Here is a 21,299-nt window from a genome sequence, read left to right on the forward strand (position 1 = left end):
GGATTGTACGACATTTGGTGCAAAAGCATTTAAGTTTTTCTGTAGATGAATGACACTCAGCCTGCAAGGCTCATCTCACTCATGACAGATATGAAAAAAAGCTGCGTCTTTTCTAGCAGAAATCTATCCTCCACGGGCTAACCAGATTCCTACCAAATTTGTCTTAGCTATAAGCAGGTAACGCTTGGGTTTGCACCATGCTTCAGGACTTGGGGGTGCCTTCAGTCACTTAATTGACTCTGAAGAGAAACTGCATGGTGCAGCTTTGTTCTTTAACCCAGTTTTAGTGCCAGTATCTAGAGAGCAATTACAGAGGTGATAGCAGTAATCCTGGGAACTGGGACAAGACACACGAGTTGCAGGAGTAGTACCTAGCAAGGCAGACAACATTGCTAAGTTTCTTTGATGAGAAACTTTTCCCTATCCAAGAATGGACTCCCAGGATACAAAGAACGGATGGACAAAACTGGACAGTAGCTGTGGATGGACAAAACTAGACAGTAGCTGTGTTACCTTGAAAAAAAAAAAAAGAAAGAAAGGCAGTCTTCAATTATTGTATTTTTGGCTAAAACGAAAGGGAAAGTGATAGAAAACAAGAACTACTATTTTCCCACTACCCTTGAGACTACACCAGTAATTCTGATCTGAGTTAAAGACCAAGCTATGTCTTTAAAATCTGATTTTTGACAAAATGCCCTACTCACTGAAAATCATACCAGGAAATTTCACTTAAAATTACAAAACAAGCAAAACTAATCAAAGCAGTTCAGCTAAACAGACTGATCTCCTTTAACAAATCGCATCTACATCTGACCTTAGAGAAGCTGAAGAAACAATTTAAAAAAATAATTAACACATACTTGGATATCTTGAAGTCAAACCAAGCAGATAATGCTTGAGCTCTGTGAACTCACATTGCCTTCTGAAGCCAACTCTGCCAGCACAAGGATTGCTGAAGGTTTTAATTACACATTCACCCACAGGAGGAGAGGAATCCACCATCCTGGGTGGCGACTGGACCACATCAGTAAGGAAAAAGCTGGGGAACCACCTTTACCATCCTGAAAGCGATGAGCATGTGTCCCTCATGGCTTCCTGCTTTTAGTACAGACAAAAAACCCCGAGTGGTTTAAAGCATTTCAAAATGAATGCAAGCCTCTCCTTAGGATGTCATGGTCACTATTTTCCAATCCAGGAACCTGTTAAATAGCGTTTAATAACAACAACTTGACACTTGATCAGGAATATGAGAGGATTTTCTTCTTTTAACTACCGAGAGCCTTAATATACTGTAGCACAAGAGCTAAATGAAGTTGGAAAATCACTACTTAAACTGCACAAGATGCACCAAACCCCTTACATATCACACCCCTCAAGATCTGTATATACACATCTGCAAAGAAATACAAAAAATACTACAGTGCTTCCAAATGCCGGGTCAGAAATAGGTGGTCACTGACAAAGCATCCTAACCACTGCAAAGACTCATCACTTCAAAAAAATTTCTTCAGAAGCATAGCCATAGGCTATATACAGAGGAACAACATAAAAGATTCCACGTCAAAGGAATCTGTGTAAGAAGGTATGGACGGTTATTCAAATCGGACGTCTGGCTCCACAGAGAAGACAGCACCAGCAACAACCAGCTCCAGCTTATGGGTTTAACCTCACTCAGATTGCCTGTACGAAATGGTTCCTTGCAATATTTCTCCGTTAATTATGTACTAAGATAAAACACATGTTTTTTTTTAATTTAGTGAGATAATCAAGTGATATCTTTATGCAAAAAAAAAAAAAAAATCCCTTCAGAAAAGTAGAAAAGAGAGCCCACAGCCGAATGATTTTCCAAATAAAGACTCTGAAAATATCTGATGGTAGATAAACTTGATCCGCTGTCCACAGTCACTACAAAGCATCGGAAAAGAAAGCTCTAAGGTTCTTCCAGTTAAACTTGATTTAGTTTTAGGTAGTCCTACAAGCTTCCTACGAGCAAGGAACCACACTCAATGATCCTTACAGATCCCTTCCAACTTGAGATATTCTATGATTCTAACTTGAAAGTTAACTCTGCTGACCATGGACTTGTCTATATTTGACATCTGTGTTAGTAACTGCTAGTTTCAGCTTAAATTAGCTGATTTATATAAGCACTTGGGATCTGCACAAATTAAGCTCAATATGCTCCATTTCTTACCTAGCTAGCTACTCTGCCAATTGCCAGGTTTTATTTTAGTGCAGTTATTGCTGGAAGTTCAAACAAAAATAGACTTGAAATACTAAAAGAGTCTACCAAGATCCAACAGCTGAAGGCAAAATTAGAAAAGAAACCCTTAGGCTGAAAATAAGGCATCATTTTTAATTGGCCTTTGACTAACCACCAAAAAGCGTACAGGAAGATGGGGTAAATTCAGTACCAGCACACAGTTACCTCGTTTGTGTTTCAAGTCTCTAAAAAGAAATGCTGTAGTTTGACCACAAGCTGTAGATACGAACATTTTTTAAAGATACCCAATGCTTTCACATACCCAGTTTGACACCTCTCAAGGGCCCATCAGGAAGTTTTGTCCAGAGCAGTAAAACCCCCAAAACCAACAGTCTCCTGCTCCTGTCACTGCTCAGAGAAACAGAACCTTCACCTAAATGTTCCAGAACAGTTATTTCTATGGGTTCAGAAGACTACAAGCAGGTACTAAACAAGTTATCTTGTTTAATCACTAATGCTTTGATGACTGGCAATTAGTACCACTGATTTCACTTTGTTTCTAAAGTATGTCTTCACCTTAACCTCATTACAAAATTTATTTGCTGATCTGTAAATAAGTAACTGCATACCTTTTAATATTCAGTATGTCTGGCTTAACAGGAAATTAATCTCAGAAGTCAGATCAGTATGGGCTGTGTCCACACAGGACTACACTACGTAACTTGTTTGTACGTAATTTCATTTAAAAACATGATCAACAGTTTAGAATTACTCTTCTGATCCAATTCCATGAAACACTAAGCAAGGGCTCTGACTCCACCACAGAGCTTTTGGTGATGACACATCCTTTTAATAGGCATAAACTGCATTCTGAAGCCTGGCAGAGCAGTTAATTTCTTAATTCATACCCCAACCTGCAAAGCATAATTGCCAATGAAGTAAGAACCGTAACAGCAAAATCACTCTGCTGGCTTTTAGAACTTCAGAAATAGTGTAATACAGGTTCTCATAAATTTTAAAAAAATAATAATATATATATAATTTACTGATTAAACCTTAAAAAAAAAAAGTAGGTTGCAGTAAAAAACAAACAAAAAAGTGCTACTTTTGTCCAAGTTATCAGCTATTTTCCAGCATGTCTGTATTTCCACTGAGCAAACTGGCATCACTAGAAAAAAAATATAACTATTGCAATCTCAAGAGACATCCAGTGTTTTCAGCAGCAGGTGTAGTTTCTAAAATTAGATGGGGAGGATGCTTTTGATCTTTCAGCCAATTCAAGTCGTCCATGTCTTGGGGTTTTTGTAAGTACATAATAGCTTATTACTTCTCAGGGGCAGGCTTACCTCAACAGGTACTGCGGGATCACGTCTAACGTATTCCTTGCGTAACCATTTCAAAGACACCCTAACTCTCATTTAATATTCTGAACGTCTGGAATAAAGAGTCAGTAATCCAAAACTGCCTGTATCCATCCTATATTAATATGTTGTATTTACAAGGACAATGAGTACCGAATTGTGTAATTGTAGCAGTTTGATGACTCATCCCTGCACCATTCCGAGTACCCAACCATGAAGGCTTGCTAAACTTGCGCATCATGCAAATTATTTTGCTGAATATAAATATGTTGAGTCCCAAATATATACATATTTAATCACTTTCTCTACACCTGCCCCTCAAAAGAGAAAGTACCATTTTATGCAGAATCAGCTTACTAGAAAAATGGCAAATGCAGTTTTAAATACAGCTAGGCGAGGTCTGGGGGCTACATTAAGCCTTGCTGTAACATTTTCCACAGTGACTACTTGTTCAGCTTATGCTGGTAGTTGAAAAAATCCAAATCAATAATAACAACAACAAAATCTTAGGATGTGGAAGAGCAGCCAGCAGTTAAGGGGTAACCAGCAAGTTTTACTGCAATGCTCCACCTGAGGCTTACTGATCACGTTTTACTTCAGATGAAAACTGGCTTTATTTTCCAACCGGCTGGACTCTGCAGCCCTTTCCCAGCCTAACAGGAGGTTTAATTATACCTCCAGCTTACAAGTGTTGCTTTTCAGCTGTCTCAGTTCATGCCTTGAACTATATGGTCACTCAGCCTTTCTTGGCAGATACTGGATGTGTGCAATAGATTAGCGGTCCACATTCTTGCTCAGAGCAGAAAAATCTCAAGACTTAAATAGTATATTAAAGCAGTCGTCAGGCTTATCGTTCCTAGCACTGCAAATGGTTGCAATCACTTTCCTAAAACACTTCTGAATTAGCTTTCACAGCTCTAGAGTATGAATACCCCAAGACAAACCCTTTCTGCCTGCAAATGATAATTTTAACAGTAAAACGTTTACATCAGAAATATAGCTATGACGAACTGGCTGTAGAAAGATACACAGACACTAGGAGCAAGGTACTGGGTTTGGTTTGGTCTGTTTTAATTAAGAGAAATTACCTCAAGTTCTCAGCTACAATTCCTATTATTGCTTTTGCACTGACAATAGCACTAATGGTTCACCTAATTGATCCTCCAAATAAACCTATTCCGGCAGAACCTATGTGCACTCTAATCTTAATCCATCACAAAGTAAAACAGTTTTTCTGTATGTTTAAAACTCAAGGGAAACTTCCAATCGCGTGATCTATACAGTGAAGTCACTGAAACTACTGAAGTAAACGCAACATGTTTTCAGAGCTTCCACTGCATCACGGGCACTTGCCCCACACTACGTATTTGTTCAGACCATGTGCATCTACAACTACACCAAAAGCTACCTTAAATAACTACATGTTGTTACGCAGTTAGGAGGACTAGACGTCAAGCTTTTATTATTATTATTATTACGAAAACATTAAGTAGCATTTACTACCTTAGAAACTGTCTCAATACCTAGTAAAGAGCCCCTTTAGTTTTTATTTCCTATATAAACAAAAAAATCCCAAATAAAAACTTGAGGGGAAAATACTGGCTCAAGATTATAGCAACTTTTATGCCAGAGCAGATGCAAAGAAACCTCTTCAGATCCACTCATCTATTCATTTATAGGACTTATAAAAGGAAAACAATTTAGAACGTTGCATTTCACTGCTGACTGCTCAGATTAGCACCTCCATCATAACCACTTTAATCGAGGAATTTAAGCACTCCAACAGCAGCTGATTTCAAGGACTCCATAAGCAGCCAAGACTTTTTCAAGCTGACTGATGCATCCCCGCAACACACTATTTCTACATTAGCATTCATGTTTCAAAGTCCTGAACCAGCTTACACACACCTCCTACCAGCCAAGTAGTTCAAATGGAGTACCGTTTCCAAAAGCATTTGCAGTGTGTGGACACCCTGAGTCAGGTGCAAGGCAAAATTCAAATTACGCTTCACACTGTACAAAGCTGCATACAAAAGCTGTAAGTTGTACATTTTTTTTCTGCATTATGTTCATGTGTAAATAAGGCAGAAAACACATCACCCTCCCCTACAAAATTAATAAGCCTGTTAAGTATTTCAGATTAAAGGTAGGATAAGTAACATCTCACAAGCAAATTTCAGACTAAGCTAGTAATTAGATGACTTCAGATTCATCAAAAATAAATTAGCCTATGTTAAGATTAACTACATCTGCAACTTGGCTGCCTGGTGTAAAGGTAAAATAATTCAAGGGTTATTCCTAGATTCCCAGAGGGAATTTAGGTTCAGATCTCTGCTACTAGTTCCATGCGAAACCAGCTCTGTCCAAATGTAGTTACCTTGACATGACAGCCAGAAGACTGGCACAACCCTCACCCAACACAAAGGTGGCTAAAAAGCTGTATGAGACAGGACATTGATAGGCATCAGAAATACAGACACTGCAGCCAGTTAAAGACCCAGATCAATAAGCCATTCTTTCCAAAGCCTTATTTTTTTTTCCTGATATCCACTAATGCTTAACACATGCATTGGTCCTTATTACCTGATTCTTTCCCTAAGATCTAGAAAAGATCTGCAGTCTTAAACTCTCCAGTAAAACAATAAAATGGGACAGAAGGAATGGAAGCAGCAGACGTACTTCCAGCTTGAGAGAACTGGCTGAGCAACAAACACAAATACCACATATTCTTCAGTTGTGTGCTTTGATAATTAAAAGTAAGTAACTCTAAACAACTACAGGTCCACAGCTATGAACTCACTTGCATTAAATAATATGACAAGATGACTGGAGAACCAAAATAAGCTGCAAGCTTCAGTTACATGTTTAATACTTCCATCCAAGCACATCTTATGTATTTTTTTCCCTAATTTTTTGAAGGCCAGGTTCTGGCACTAGTTTCTCTACATCCCTTCTTGCTTTCCCTGGCCACCAGAACTACATCAGAATTTATTCTCGTTCTGTGGTTTTTTTGCTCTTCCCCAAGGATCAGCAAAACTTTAAAATATTCTGAAAGAGGTTTCTATACAAACTTTTTCTGTAAAGGTTTTCAAAAGGTTACTCAAAAACACTGAGGAGTCTGAAATAATAAAATTGCAATAGCCCTCAATTATTTGTCTTTTGCAAAATTGAAAGCATTTGCACACAAAAGAAATACAGAATAACGTAGCCACCACAACAAAATATTCAACAAAACTAAAGCCTTAAACCAGTCAGCTACTCCAAGAAGAATCCCATGCTGTTGTGAGTCTGGGTTTTTTTTTTTTCTCCAAAGACGTACGGTAACATATTCCAGATTTGGCAACTCATGAAACTGTTATCAGTCCATCGTAACTATTCAGGAAATCCTAATCACTCATTAATTGCCTGAAACACAATCTTTTGCTTACACACAATTTCAGTGTGTTTTTGTAATTGCCGATATCCAAGCAACCAAAAACCTGGAGAAAACCTTATCTCAAAAAAGGCTGCAGACTAACCTCAGCTAAAGAAAGAAGCCTTCAGTAATAAGAGATGTTAAAAAAAACATGCGCAAATAATTTTTTTCAAATACTCACTCAGCCTTGCCTGGGGTTAGGCAGACATTCTGCATTTGAGTGCTGATTTTATCTAGGTATTAAAAGGAATGTGCAATTGCATAATTTAGATTTCACATGATTTATATAACGGATGTCTAAATGCTCCTGACCTATCAGGTCAGCACTACTTCTCCCCCTATGACTTCAAGCTACAGTTGATTAACACAAAAAGTACATCATTATAAGACTCTACAGAAAAGGATTTGAGAACAGGAGGAACAGCTGCCCAATGTCCCAGGTTCCTCTTTTTGGAAGATTATTTTTATTCTGTATCACATCAGTGACTTACTTTACGTTACAGCACACCATCTTGTAGCAGCATAACTGAGAGGTGGTAAGCTGTTGCATGGGGGCAGCAGATCGAGAAGGCAGCGGACAGCTGAAACCAACATATTGTGCAAGGAAGATTTAAAACCAAAGCTGTGACCACCGCAGCATGCCAGCAACCATCTCCTTACTTCCTGAAGACAGCTGGGTTTGATGTCACTTCAATGGGAAAACTGCTGTATGTTTCTTTTACTTCTGAACAAAAGGACAGAATTATACGAAGTTCCAGCTATGGTTTCTGTGGCTTGATCTGGAATCTGAAAGGGCTTTTGCTTCTGACAAACTGCACTGAAGGATAACTTTGAAGTTTGCTGGGCTCAAAAAGAACTGAATAGATACTGCAGGACAAGATAAAAGTCTCTACTGTAGAGTGATGACAATCACTTAGCAGCAAGCATCCTGCATTTTTACTATTCAGGTACTGAATTTAAAGGCATTTGACCTAATTCTTATCATTTTTCCCAAAACATGTACTCAGATATAAGCATGAGACTTTCAGATGACATTTGCTCCAACAACCTGAGCTCAACTGTACAGAACTGTACATGGATTCCTGTAACATTACTGTAAATATTTTTTCAGTATTATATGCCTTGAATAAATTCTCTAGTTCAAGTATGTTCAAATGCAGACAGAAGTACTATGATTTTAAAAGTTCAAGTGTGCATTCAAAAGATGTTTGCATTCATATGCTTTATAGTAAATATTTAGCAGTTTGTTTATTCAAAAATTATATAAAAAAGTAGAATGGATGCCAAAAAACCTCAACAGGTTAGAAGCGTAGCTTGGATCATCCCTAAAGCCTAGCTTAATAATTGCATCAAAATCACAAGTGAATTGAGGAATGCAAAAAACATTTAATAATTAAAATGTGAAGAGTTTGGCTTCAACAGCTGAGAGTTTCTAAAAACACCAATGCAATGCCACTGAACAGAATTCAATACTTGCAAAGTAAGTGGAAAGGCTGGGATGGAGGCAACTTGTATTATTTCTCTACGGCAACAATGTCAACTCTAACTTTTGAAGTATATGTAAAATCCACCTGTCCAAAGCACTGGGAGGCCATCCTGTGCCACAAAGTAACGCCTTTCCCTAGTGGGGCTTTGCAAATACGACTACTTTGCCATAGAAATATTATGCAAAGTAGTACAAGGGTTTGGTCATAGTTCCTTCCTTCTCTGCTGTACCACTCTTCCATACCTGACAGATGGATTTGGTAAAATTTGCTCAGTTCTGGTGTTGAGTTTGTAAACAGCCATCCCACCCTCGATGCCGACTCCTCTGATTGATTTGGATTCTACCACCATTTCAAAGGATCACAAAACCCAAACCACATTTGTGAAGACTCTCATATGCCACAGCCTTGAAGACTCACATAACTTATCAGATGCAAATATGGGAGGCCCACGGAAACCTAGGAATGGCCTGCCTGCTAAGCACCCCAGGAACTTTTCACACTGAAAGAATAAATGTCCTTATGATGACGACTCCTACAGCGGAACCACTAGGACCAGCAAAATCACTACTAACACTGGTATCAAAAATGCTCCTTAATTCCCCACAAGCAAGAGATCCAATCCTCCTGCCAGCGATGTTTCTGATAAGAAGTTTAACAGTGCTATGTAAAGACACCACGCAAATGTAATTTCAACATTAGTGAGAAATATTTTATTATATTTTTCTGTTTCCTGGAAAATTCTTCCATGGGAAACAGACCAAACACCTGCAAGGAAGAGGACTATATCAAATATACCAGGAATAGACTGCCTTGCATTTTCTTCCCTCTCCAAAGAAAGACTTCACTCCCTCCCAGCACAAGCATGGCACTACCAGAAGGCAGGCAGAGCGCCAGGCACATTACCTAGCAAATTCCTTTGCACCATAACAGGATCAGATAGCAAACCCCCCCTCTTCTCCAAAAGAGGTTGAGAAAACATAAATACAAAGCAGTGGCTAACAACATCTCTCCACTCAAAGACATACTCTCCTGCAGATACATCATAAGAGGTATCAGGAATAACAGCTCCTGCCCACTACTTGCGAAATGTATTAAGCTTGATGTGATTGTATTAGCTTTTCTGAGGAACAGAAATCCATGTTCGAAATTATGCTCATCTGTTGCAGCTATAAGCAACGGGCTGTGGATTTACTAAGGCAAGGTCTAGTATCTTGTGTTGATAAATGAGTCCATCATGAAGAAATGTACTTGCATCCTTTGGGACATACCCTTCCCAGTCTGAGAGACAATAGATTGCGATCTCTACATGGTACAAGAGAGAGACACTAGCGAAAGCCAGAATAACTAGGAGTATACCCAGGGGAGTAAGGACTGGATCTCTAAGCTCACATTACTTTTTCTGCATTCACAAGTGCCTTCTACAGCAGACAGCAGCTTAGCAAAATATCCAAGAGAGAGTCGTATCACCACTCCCACCTAATCTCTGTCGTAAAGATTACTGAGTAAATTACTAACTTTTGAACACCGACAACTTCTGAAGAGAAGACAAAGGTGAGAGAATCACACACCAACTAACAGCCACAAGTGAAATAACTCGAAAAAGCTGTTTAGAAAGAGAACCACTTCTGTTCAGGCTTCTGTTCAAGCAAACTTGCAGCCCGGGGATGAAGCGTATGATCCTTAGTGCTCTCTAAAAACTGCTGAAAACAAGAATCCAAAAAAAGCACTCATATATACAAAGCTGTTTCTACTAGCAAACCCCTCTATCCACAAGCAGGAAAGTTAGCGCTGGCAGCACTCACACAGCCCCAGCCCAGAGAGGCCACTGCAGTGACCCCAACGTGTGCAGCGGTTTCACAGCCTGCGTGCACCTCCCGGCCCGCAGCTGCCACGTGCTGCGTGCTTACCACAGACCAGAAGGAATACAGACGGACTTGCTCGGCAGAAGTCATAGGCAGCTACAAATGACTGATGTACATCGTGTCTGGGGAAAATTAGGAACCGAAACTTACAGGTATTTACCCCATTTGCTAGTTTTCTGACATCAGGGAACATGCTTCTGCTCCTCAGCTAAGGAAACTGAAGAGGAAGAGCTCTGGTTCGCAGCTCAATACTAGCTCACTGGCTGAACATCTGAAGTAATCTAGTAAGTAATCACTCTCTTCTACTTAAAAATAAACAATATGAATTGACCATAAAGAAAAGGTCTCTCTTCGTGCCCCTGAGAAAGAACAGGCTTAGTTAATAATTAAAGTCATAAAAACGAAAGCACACAGATATACAATGGATGACTGAAAAAAGTGCTTATCATAACACTTTCCTTCAGATAATAAATCATGCTTAGAAAAAAACCAATCCCTCCATATTATATTTACTTCTCCTACTGATGTCTAGCCCTAGCAAAAAGCCATGGGCACACCATCAGGAAGCAGCACCCCAAGCCACAGGCAGAGCCGTACTGGGTGCTCAGGAGCCCACAGCCAGAGCAGCGAGCCCAGCTTCGGGCCCCCCAGTACAAGAACTGCAGTGGGATACTGGAGTGTGATCTGCTGAAGGTGACCAGGATGGCTGAGCACTGGAGCACCAAGAAAGGTAAAATGCAATGTTACTCTTTGCAAAATATTTGCAATATATGCAACTAACACCAAATCCAGCTGTCACATCAGTCCGCAGTCTGCCACACACACATGCTAAGAACCGGGAAAAAAAAAGATATTATGAAAACAAAATCCAAACTTCATTAATTATGAGAGGAGACTCCAGCTTTGGCCAGAAGAAGCAACAACACTGGAAGCACTGCTACCGATTAACGGAGGAAAAACTGGACAGTTTCGCATCAGATCTAGAGATTAGGTAATTCAGGGCATCTCACTGCACAAAAAGGCAACAGGCCTACTGCATGGATCTCTTTCATTGCTTCTACAATACTATGCTCAGCTTTAAAGCTGTCTTAGAAAGAAGTCTGTTTAAAACAGAGGGACAAGCACAAATATTTCAGGTCTTTGAGAGAACATTCTGTTCCCTTAAAGAAAAGGAATCAAATATCCATTTCTTTTTAATGGACCTGTTGGACTGCTTCCAAAAAGAAATGGTAACAGCGCCACTGTTTTGAGGCAAAAAACCAGACAACATGTCAACGAAGTATTTGTAAATTACTTCAAACCTAACAGAAGAAGCAAAGCAGTTGTCTGGCTATGACAACTCATTTTAACAGCTGCATAGAAGAATAACATTTTCAAAAGGATGCAGACTACACACAGCGACAGGCTATTCATCATTTCCCGACTTGTGATTTCATGCACCATAAGAAAAGGTTTTAGCAGAATGCATCTACTGCGCTCATTGTCATTTTAATACAGAATCTGTACTGTGAAAAAAGGATGATGAAGTTTTCATGTCAATGAATCAGAATTCTTAGTTTTCAAATACAAATTTTTCCAACTATAGTTTCCATTGTTGTACTTCCTTCTGGTATGCAAATAGAAATATCAACCAACAGAAGCTCAAAGTTAGTAAAGAATAACAAATAGAAGCTTAAGAAAGTTAATGCTAAATTATATCTTATCAATAAATAGAAAGATAAACTTCCTTCTCTGTGCCTCAGCCCAGATGTGATAGCACTGAGATTCCTTACCACTAACAAATCATTTCCTTTGCAGGGAATGCTATTGTAAGAAATAAATATTAAAAACTTAATGCTCTAGAACTCCACTTGCCACTGGCAAATAATAAGTTCTTCTGAATGGTAATAAATTATGAATTAGCCAATGCAAAAGGCTTTTAAAGACCACGTTTTTGTGAAGATAGCTTCCAGTTATGGAGAGTAAATCAATACACTCCTGTCTTAATCTACAAGCAGGAATGATACTGGCAGGAACTAAGTCAATGTCACCTTCCTGCTGCTTGTCCATCACCGGGACATGTGGTGTAAGAATGAAAATGCAGATCAAGGAAAACCTATAGAGCTGGGCATCCCACCGGGCAGAAGTCAAGAATAAAGGGCAGGCAAAGTGAAGTGCGCTATCACAAGCCTACAGACCGCTGAGCAAACGGGCTAGGAGGAGGCAGCGTAGCTTCAACTGAGAAAGCCACTGCATGAATTGTAAGATCTGGCCTCTGCTTCTCACGCTGGAAGCTCTGTAAGTGAGAAGTTCATTGTTCCTCCAGCAAACCAGCGCTCTGTTAAGCTTCCAAGCTACATACCCTACGTGTGAACATAAAAGGAAGAGCAGGACAAACATTTAAGAGCAACATACAATTAAGCTGAAAATTTTAAGGACAAGTAAATGGGAAGATGTAGGAGAAATCCCACGACATATTGGGGAGGTCTAAATAAGCAAGAAAAAACTAAGCAGAATTTTAAAGAGGGATAAAACTATCTCTTTAGAAAAAAACGTCAAGGAAAAGTGTGACTGAATAGAGGGAAGAAAGTTAGTCAAGTAATATTTGGTTACTAGCTTAATTTCATTACATTGATCTAATAATTTATTCCCCAAGTGTTATTTCATCACACCCTACATTATGCAATCATTCAAAGCAATGTTTGAGCACTTATCTTCTGTTGCTTAATGATTAGCCTTCAATTCACACTGGGGATGTTTAATTACAGAACTGAGAACACTGGACATTTCTCCTTGTGTGACAGCACTGTTGGAGCCATCTCTCAAATCAGTATGACAAAATACATTTGAAACCACTGCAATGCTTCACGAGGATGAAGCTATGGAAGGTGATGTATCCATATGGTTAGATTACACAACTAATTATAGAACCAGTTTCTCTAAACACCTAAATAAGAGACCAGTATGCTTTTAATTTTGCAGTCAAATCCATATCAAAGAGGATGAAAAACAGTAGCTATCTGAATCCAAGTGTGTTCATAATGGTAAACTCTTTGGTACAAAAGCATTATTGAAGATAAGTAGGTAAAAAAGGTCTCAACCTGTAGTAGTTTCAAGTACTATGAACTGGCATTTAACTTATGCTTTTCAGTACAATAATAACAAGTGATAAGTGTCAAGGACTTTATTTCCAAATAATATTAATTACACTGAAAATCAGAATAGATGATAGCAAACATCAAGTACCACAAATGGGAACAAATATTTTTTAATAATTTCTCTTCTCCATTTGCTAACAGCTCACAGAATGCAGAAAGTAAAAACTTCTCCAGTAAACTACAGGAACTATGACAACATTTTACTGTGTGAGAAAAAGCACAGACTGGTTTTGGAGAATTGGAACACTACCTCCAATCCACTGGCACCAGAGGATATTTGCTTAAATGTTACAGCTTGATTTTAAAAAAGCCTAGTCAGGTTTTCTGATTGCTAATAGCATTATGGAAAGGCAAGAGTAAACCTAACCTCTGCTTTCTTCTTTTAGACTGATGGTAGATTACTCTCGAAGCCTAAATGTTTGATGAAGTACCAAGACTAAGAGCTTTCTGAAGAAATTCTACAAGGCTCCAAATTTAAGACTAGAGTTTTTTCCCCCTCTTTCTGGTCACATACAACACGCACAGATAACAGATAACTGCCAGATAACTTCTGTGAATCACCACAGGGCTTCTATATTTCCCTTAAACATCCTTTCTTAAACATCCTATTAATCATCATTACACTAATCGAATGTGTGCTAAAAACAAAGACCTTCTGGTGTAAATGCCCCACCTGTTTTTACACAGGGGCTTACAGCTCAGGAAACAATGAAGGGCAAGTCATGGTACCAAAAATAAAAAATGGGAAAGGCAGCTGGTGCCACTTTCACTTCCAAGTTCCCCTTTGGGCATCACTGAGTCACTAGCCTGAAAGGAGAACCTTACTTATTTTAAATAATAATTAAAAAAAAAAAACACCACCCCCCAAAAAAAACCAACACCCTCCCACAGATGCTTCTAAAAGATTCAAAACCTCTTACACCTGGTTGCAGTTCTACAATAACCACTTAAAAAAAAAAAAACCCACACCAAAAGCACCTTTATTTTGGAGCAAAATTTAAATGAACAAGGTGCTCTCCACACCTCATCAAGCAGCACCCCCCCACAGGTATCTGCTTAGGACAGTTAAACCTCTTATTCTCTAAACAACCTACCAGGAGGGCGGCAGCCAGCAGAAAAGCACAAGCAGCCCTGCAACACAGAGGGGCCAAACACCCTGGTGAAATCTCTTCTCAGTCACTCCTGGAGTACAACTGCCTGGATTGTTACTTTCCACACACTGAGCTCCCCACAGCTTCAGAGCAATCCCACCAGCCTGACCACCACGGTTGCCCTTGCAGTGATCTACTTTATTACTAAAATTTGTTAACCCTGTTACCTGTTATTATTATATAGTTAAAATGTTCTGGGATTGTTAAAATTCCTACAGGTACAGGGAGCAAAAAGCCTACACAAACTAACTAGTACTTCAAATGCAGTCTTTGTGAAAGCTGGCAGATCTGTAACAATTCCTGAAAACAACGTAGGGTTGAGAAATCTCTCAAAGTGACGCATCCTGACATCACAGCTACATTAGCTATGGTTTTTAATTATACATGACACCACATCTGTGTGGTAACAGGTTTCCAAAAATCTTGTGTATAAAGCAGAAGATTCATGAACACGCTGCTTTGTATTTTATGCTGTAATCAATATTATCAACAGAATTCTGCAATGCAACGCACTCTGCATCGATTAACCTACCATGCAGCCTGGTCTGAGCTTTCACTTGTTCCATTTACAGTTAAACTACTATGCACCTACTGACAGATACTGTAACAGAAAGAAAAAACAGTGTTCATAACAAAAGGCTTTATTATTTCAATAGAATACATAGATTTTTCTCTTCGAAATATTGTTTCAATAGGAAGTTCAGTTGGGGAAAGAACCACTTGATTTGCTGTGATGTGCTAACTGATGAGAATTTTCCGAAGAGCTCATTTTAAGAAACTTGGGGCAGTCAAAGTTCTCAGATTCATCATCAAGGAGTCCCTGCAATTCCCAAACCAGGTATTTGCAGAAATGCATGCCTTGCTTGCAGTAGGGAACCTGAGCTTGTTATGGAGCCCCACAGCCTGAAATTCCCTGTGTGTGGCTCCAGCAGCTAGCCCTCCCCAAGGCTGGCAGGCCATGAAATCAAGATCTACATCTACCACTTAAAAGACAGTTATTAACAGAAAAACTGCTCCTATCCTGAAATAGTTCTCAGACTGTTAAATACAGTTAGACATAAGTCACAAATTCAAAAGTTGGGTAGAGAAGGTAAAAAAAAATTAAGCAATAAAGTACGGACTGCAGCCCTAGATCTGCACTGAAGAACAGCCTCATAACAGCACACTTGAAATTCACATCCCTCACAGGGTTCATTAATAAGCCTTGAAATGATTACTGGCCCATCCCACAAGACTCTATCCAACCTAGTCCCAACATCACTGTCCATCTTTAAAGCAACTATGATACCTTGCTGAAACATTCAGAGATGGTCTTTGGACACTCACAAGTTAAGTCCCAGAAGAAAAAAAAAAATTCAGAATTCCCACTGAAAAAAGTTTTATTTTCCTTTTCCAGTGAGGGGGCGAATGCTGAGGATCAGGGAAAGAGAGCAGGAAGATCTTATACTAGAAGTAGCTTGTAAATATTCCCAAGGCAGACACCAAACCTCCGTGACTTTGCCCTGTCACGACTATAAGCATCTACTATAACCATTATTTGGCCATGAGGCAGCGCCAATTTCTATAAAACTGTATTATCCATCTATACATTTATCTTGGTCATGGGTTCTTTTCCCCATTGAATAGTATTTCAAAATTGGAAACACAAAGCATTCAAACAGAATAACATGTTTGTATGTGAACAGAAATTTTGAAGAAATTTTTAATTCTGAAACTCAAAATTTGCTGGAACTCAAGTGGCCACATTTTGCAGGCAAGAGCCTTCTTAAGGCAAGACATTCATGTTTTCTGAGCGTCTGAACCCAAACGGACTGACAGCAAACAAAACTCAATTTGTTTAAGTTTTCATTCAGAAAATCAGTTTAAGTATTCAGTTTGCACACGTGAAAGACTGAACCACTAAATAATGCTATTGTATTATAAAAGACACTAATATTAAATAATAGTTTTGTTGTACTAAAATTGTTACATGCAGAAACACCTTAGGAAGTGCCACACAGTTACAACACGTTCTGCATTTTCCTTCCAAACTGAATGTCCTGGGAGTTCAAAATTGTTAACCGGTATCAAAATCTCCTTTTTTAACGTTATAAGTCCCTCCCAAACCAGTGAAGAAACAGCAGCAATTCCCCCCTGTATAAATTACGCAGGCTCAGCTTCAACAGCTTACTAAAAGAAAAACAAGAGAGAACTTGACATTTAGTGCTCTTCTATGCAGAGTAAGCCCCCCATCCCTTGTTCTTCCATTTTTAACAGTTAAGAGGCTAAGTTGGCAGAGTAACCCAAAGAGCTCCAGGACTCCATGCTAACTATTCTGCATTCAAACATGCGCAACAACTGTAATGTAAGGCTATAATCAGAATGATGCTTAGCAGAAAATAAAAAGTTTATCCTTTCTAAATTAAATCACATAAATATTACAGGCTAGTCAGTTCATTGCAATTAAGAGAAATGGCAAAGCTCATTATGTTATTTTTTAAATTAAATGAGAAAGCAAAATGTAGCAGGCAACATGCACAACTATGCTACTTATATCACAACTTCAGTAAACAGGCAATAAAACACAAAAGCTCACCACCCCCCGCAACAGCCTACTGTACAGAAAGCCCTCTTACGATTCACTCCTACAATGCAGTTAAGTAGAAGATTTCAGAAAAGGATGCACAAAAAACATTTAGCAGACTTAACAATTTGATTAAACAGAGTCCTGAGAGTTTAACACAGTTCAACAGCATACGCATAACATTTACAACAAGAAAGAAGAAAGGCACCTGGAGACATCTGACACTGGGCATGCTCTGCAGGCATCTCAGTGCGCACATGCTCTCTACCAGGTTGGAGCAGCCTAGCCACAAAGACCTTGGCACAGAACACTGCAGGGTGACAAAAAGGAAGGAAGAGAAGAAGCAGTTAGATGCCACAACAAATCACTCAAGGCAGGCAACTCATTAGTATGTTAACGTGGGTACTTATCTATGTTATTTCTACATTAGTCACAAGGTTAGCAGCCAAGGGTAAAATAACAACTGAAGATCCTTTTCAGAAAATAAGCCATCCCTCCATCCTATCAAGGATAACGAGCCGATTTTCCTCATTTGCAACCGCCTGGCACTTTCCGTGCCCAGCTGAACATTTTAACTTACTACCAGTAGTATTCGAGTTGTTACAGTTTGGGTCCACCTGTTCAGCAATGCGTCCACAGGCTGCTACCGCCTGAAGTTCTGCTGCACCAGGGAAGATGCCTTACTCAGCAATCTGGCCTGGCCGTAATTGCTTGTGAGGTTTTCACCTTCGTGGTCACCCTTGGGGAGCAGAAGTGCAGGAGCTTTGAAACATTAGGGTGGCAAGTCTTTAGAATACAACCTGGCGGAGCCTCAGTAATTAAGGTTTGGCACCCCAAATTGTCTCAGCTTTCTCTATTTGTGCTTATACAAGTCAACAGCAAAACCGACATTAACTTCTGATGTTACGGTCTATGTACTGGGACACTGACAACCAAAAAATGTAAGCATTTTAAAGAGGAACAACACCTAGCTAAGGCCAAACTGCAAGACCAAGTTCTGCTTAGGATGCACAGTATCCTGATTAAACAGGTTATGGGTAAAATGTTTGTATTACCAGTCAAGGGTATCCTAAAGCCAAATTATACCCTAACTCCATTTATTGCTCACAGCACCAACCAAGCCTAACTACCAGACTCCGCATAGCTGACACTAGGAGTTAGGAAAAGTTTGGAAGTCTTTTTTGTTTCTTTTCTGAAGCTGAAGAAATTTGATGCAGACTACCCAAACCTTTTATAGCTCCATAATATTACTTCACAGTTCCTTTTAAGGACAGAATAGTACATACACTACTTAACCATGAGATCAAGTTAGGGAAAAGGATTCAATTTCTCATTATCAAGCAGTGCATAAACCCAGCTCTAAAATCTGGCACCAACTTAGCTTTCAGAATCTTTCACACAGACTTCCAATTTAGTTATAAAACACACCAAATCTTTAAAAGAAAAATCCCACACAGATCAAAGTTGAAAGTGGAATAACCAGAGGTGAAGACTCAGGAAAAGTGGTTTGTGCCAGTAAGGAGGGGAAGGGGGGAGCCACAGCAACTGAAGAGGTTAAAAACTATTTTTTTCATTTTATATCTTATGAACAGAAGAAAGCCTAATATTTTCATCTCCGTGCTAAGGAGAGAAATTAAAGCAAAAACAAGACAAGCATGACCCTAGCAGCACGAAGACATACTGGAATTATGAGTCCTCTTATCCAGCAGGAAGTTTGCCATTCCATATGGATGTTCTGTACTACACACTCGTCATGTGATGAGTGGGTGCATATACCTTATGTACAGATATAAAAATAAACATATTTATGTTATATTGTATTATTCTTCCTTCAATATCAAAATAAATCAGTTTTCTATTATTAAAATTTTCTTAAAGTTTAGAGAACTGATTTTTTATTTAGCTATCAAGTAGTTAATCCAGTACATCTAGAATCACTTTGCAATAATTTACGTTGACATGTCCTCACACAAACACTTGAAATTTAGTTCCCAGAATCGTTCTAAAATAGTCAACCAGTGACATCAGGGGAACTACCTTAATTCCAACAAGCCACCAAAAAGAAGATTTTCGTATTTTTAAAGAAAGGTAGGATGCACTATCCAAACCCACTGATCACAACACTGAATATGGAAGATCTTATACTGACCGCTTACAGCTCTGCTTCAAAAAAGCATAGGGAATTCAAGAAAACTCCTTTCTAATCTGTTTCGTTATTTAATCCTACGTGGCACAACACCTGAATGGTGTCTCCGCAACACTGAACCATCGAAGTTCAGAGCATGACTGCAAGTATTTATTAAAGCCCAAATATTTTTTTGCATTTTTAACTATACACACCTGTTAAAATTTTTAATTCTGCTCACATGACTCAGTAAAAGTCACTGATCAAGAAACACAACAAACTCCTCTCCTAAGATTTTTCAGATAATGTATAAAACATTCCGTATAACATATATAATGAATCTACACCTACAGGAGCCTGCAAATTATAAGCTAAAAATCACAAGTTTAGGTTATTAGACTGTTTTCTTTCAAGAACTACTCCAACTAAATAAGCTGAATTCTAAGCACTTAAAGAGAAATATGGGTAACTTGAGAAAAATTTTTTAATTTAGTTCAAAATACATTAGACACAGAGGCCATTTCCATGCCAAGTTTAAGACACACAAAAACGTTTTCACAGTATTACAGAACCCTGAATAAAGGATTTGTAAAAATCACTGGACACTTAGCTGTAGCAATGATATTGCACAACACTACAAATTAAATATTGCATTCTACTTCACACTGAAACAGGAATGTGCAAATATTTGTGTGCTTCGTTGACATGTTATTTCTTGACCCTGCTTGCATAGGAACCGTCAAATAAAAGCGTAATAGCGTACTAAAGATTTAATTCTTGCATAACAAGAGCCTGAACTTAGGCCTTCCTTCACTTTCCATTTGCCTTTCATCAGGATCCCAGGGCAATACAGCACTATTTAATAAAGTTTGGGAAAGGGAAAATGACACTGGCCAGTGGGTCTAATATTAAATGCACACATAAACCAGCGTCAATCCCACCAGCAGACAACAGAACCATACAGGTAAAGATAAGGCCAATCAAAACTTAAATTTTAAGGAACAAATTAATTTACAATGCAGAGTTTTAACCTACTCATGATAGCTGCATGTTCCTCTGAACACCCTACTTGCAGGGAAGAGCAAGCAGGTAAAAGAGGGGCTTTACAGCTTCAGGGCAAGGAGTGAATGATGCTAAAGAATAAAAGACAAACAGAGAAACCCTCACCCTGCTCTTTTAGCTGCCTTATGTTTAGAAAGATTAATACATTAATTTTATTATTCTAGGATTTGATTTTAATTCTATGCAAAAAGAACTGCTTTGGTAGTCCAGTCTCAGGAATTAAATTTCAAGATATCGATTTCAATGTTTAATCTCAAATTTAAGAAACCTATGCAAATGCTCGCATTTGCGTTCACAGCTATAAATTCTCAGTAGTTTCATAAAAAAAGGAATACGCTTCCATGTCTTTAAACCTCAGATGCTAAGAGCTTCTTATATTAAAGGACACAGCAGTGTTTTTCTAATAACTAACTTTGTAGGTGGTAACTTTTAGGATAGAAGGACCAAAAAACCCAAAAAAGCCCAAACAAAAAACTAACTCCAAAACCCCACCAGCCCCTGAACAATCCGAAGTTTTCATTCACTTGGGACTTCTCATAGGTGTAAAGCACTGCTATTTTGTTAACACACTGTAAAATGTCCAGAAACCTTCATTTCAGTGCCTCCGAAATTCAGAGTTACATCACACAGAAATCCTCATGCTTTCTTACCCCTTAAAAAAAAAAAAATAATACCCATTTATCCAATAAAGCCCACTGAAATGCTCAAGAAATTAATATGGACTATCGCCTGTGTTCCTGGTGGACCAAATACATACAGCTTTGATACCCAGAAACAGAAATCCTGCAATGTCAAAATTAAGAACGCCAGCATTTACATAACCAAGCCTTATTGCTGGAAGTTTTATAAAGTATTAAAATTATGACCTTGTAATTTTTCACTGCATTCATTTTATTTATTCAAGATAATGTAAGGAATCAAAATTTATTCGTA

At 38.7% G+C, this 21,299-nt stretch overlaps 1 protein-coding gene across 4 annotated transcripts in view; it reads right to left on the reverse strand.

The window, feature by feature from the left end:
- FBXW11 (F-box and WD repeat domain containing 11) overlaps positions 1–21,299 on the reverse strand; it is a 74,600-nt gene that overhangs the window by 40,038 nt on the left and 13,263 nt on the right. For 2 of the 4 annotated variants that reach the window (XM_040603042.1, XM_040603041.1), the window contains one exon: positions 17,388–17,489. The exons of the other annotated variants lie outside the window; for them this stretch is intronic. In XM_040603042.1, the coding sequence (XP_040458976.1) occupies positions 17,388–17,438 (51 nt within the window). In that variant the 5' untranslated portion in view covers positions 17,439–17,489. The remainder of the gene's footprint in view (positions 1–17,387; positions 17,490–21,299) is intronic. 4 annotated transcript variants of the gene reach the window in all.

This window comes from Falco naumanni, chromosome 8 (genome assembly GCF_017639655.2).
Source record: "Falco naumanni isolate bFalNau1 chromosome 8, bFalNau1.pat, whole genome shotgun sequence".
NCBI lineage: Eukaryota > Metazoa > Chordata > Aves > Falconiformes > Falconidae > Falco > Falco naumanni.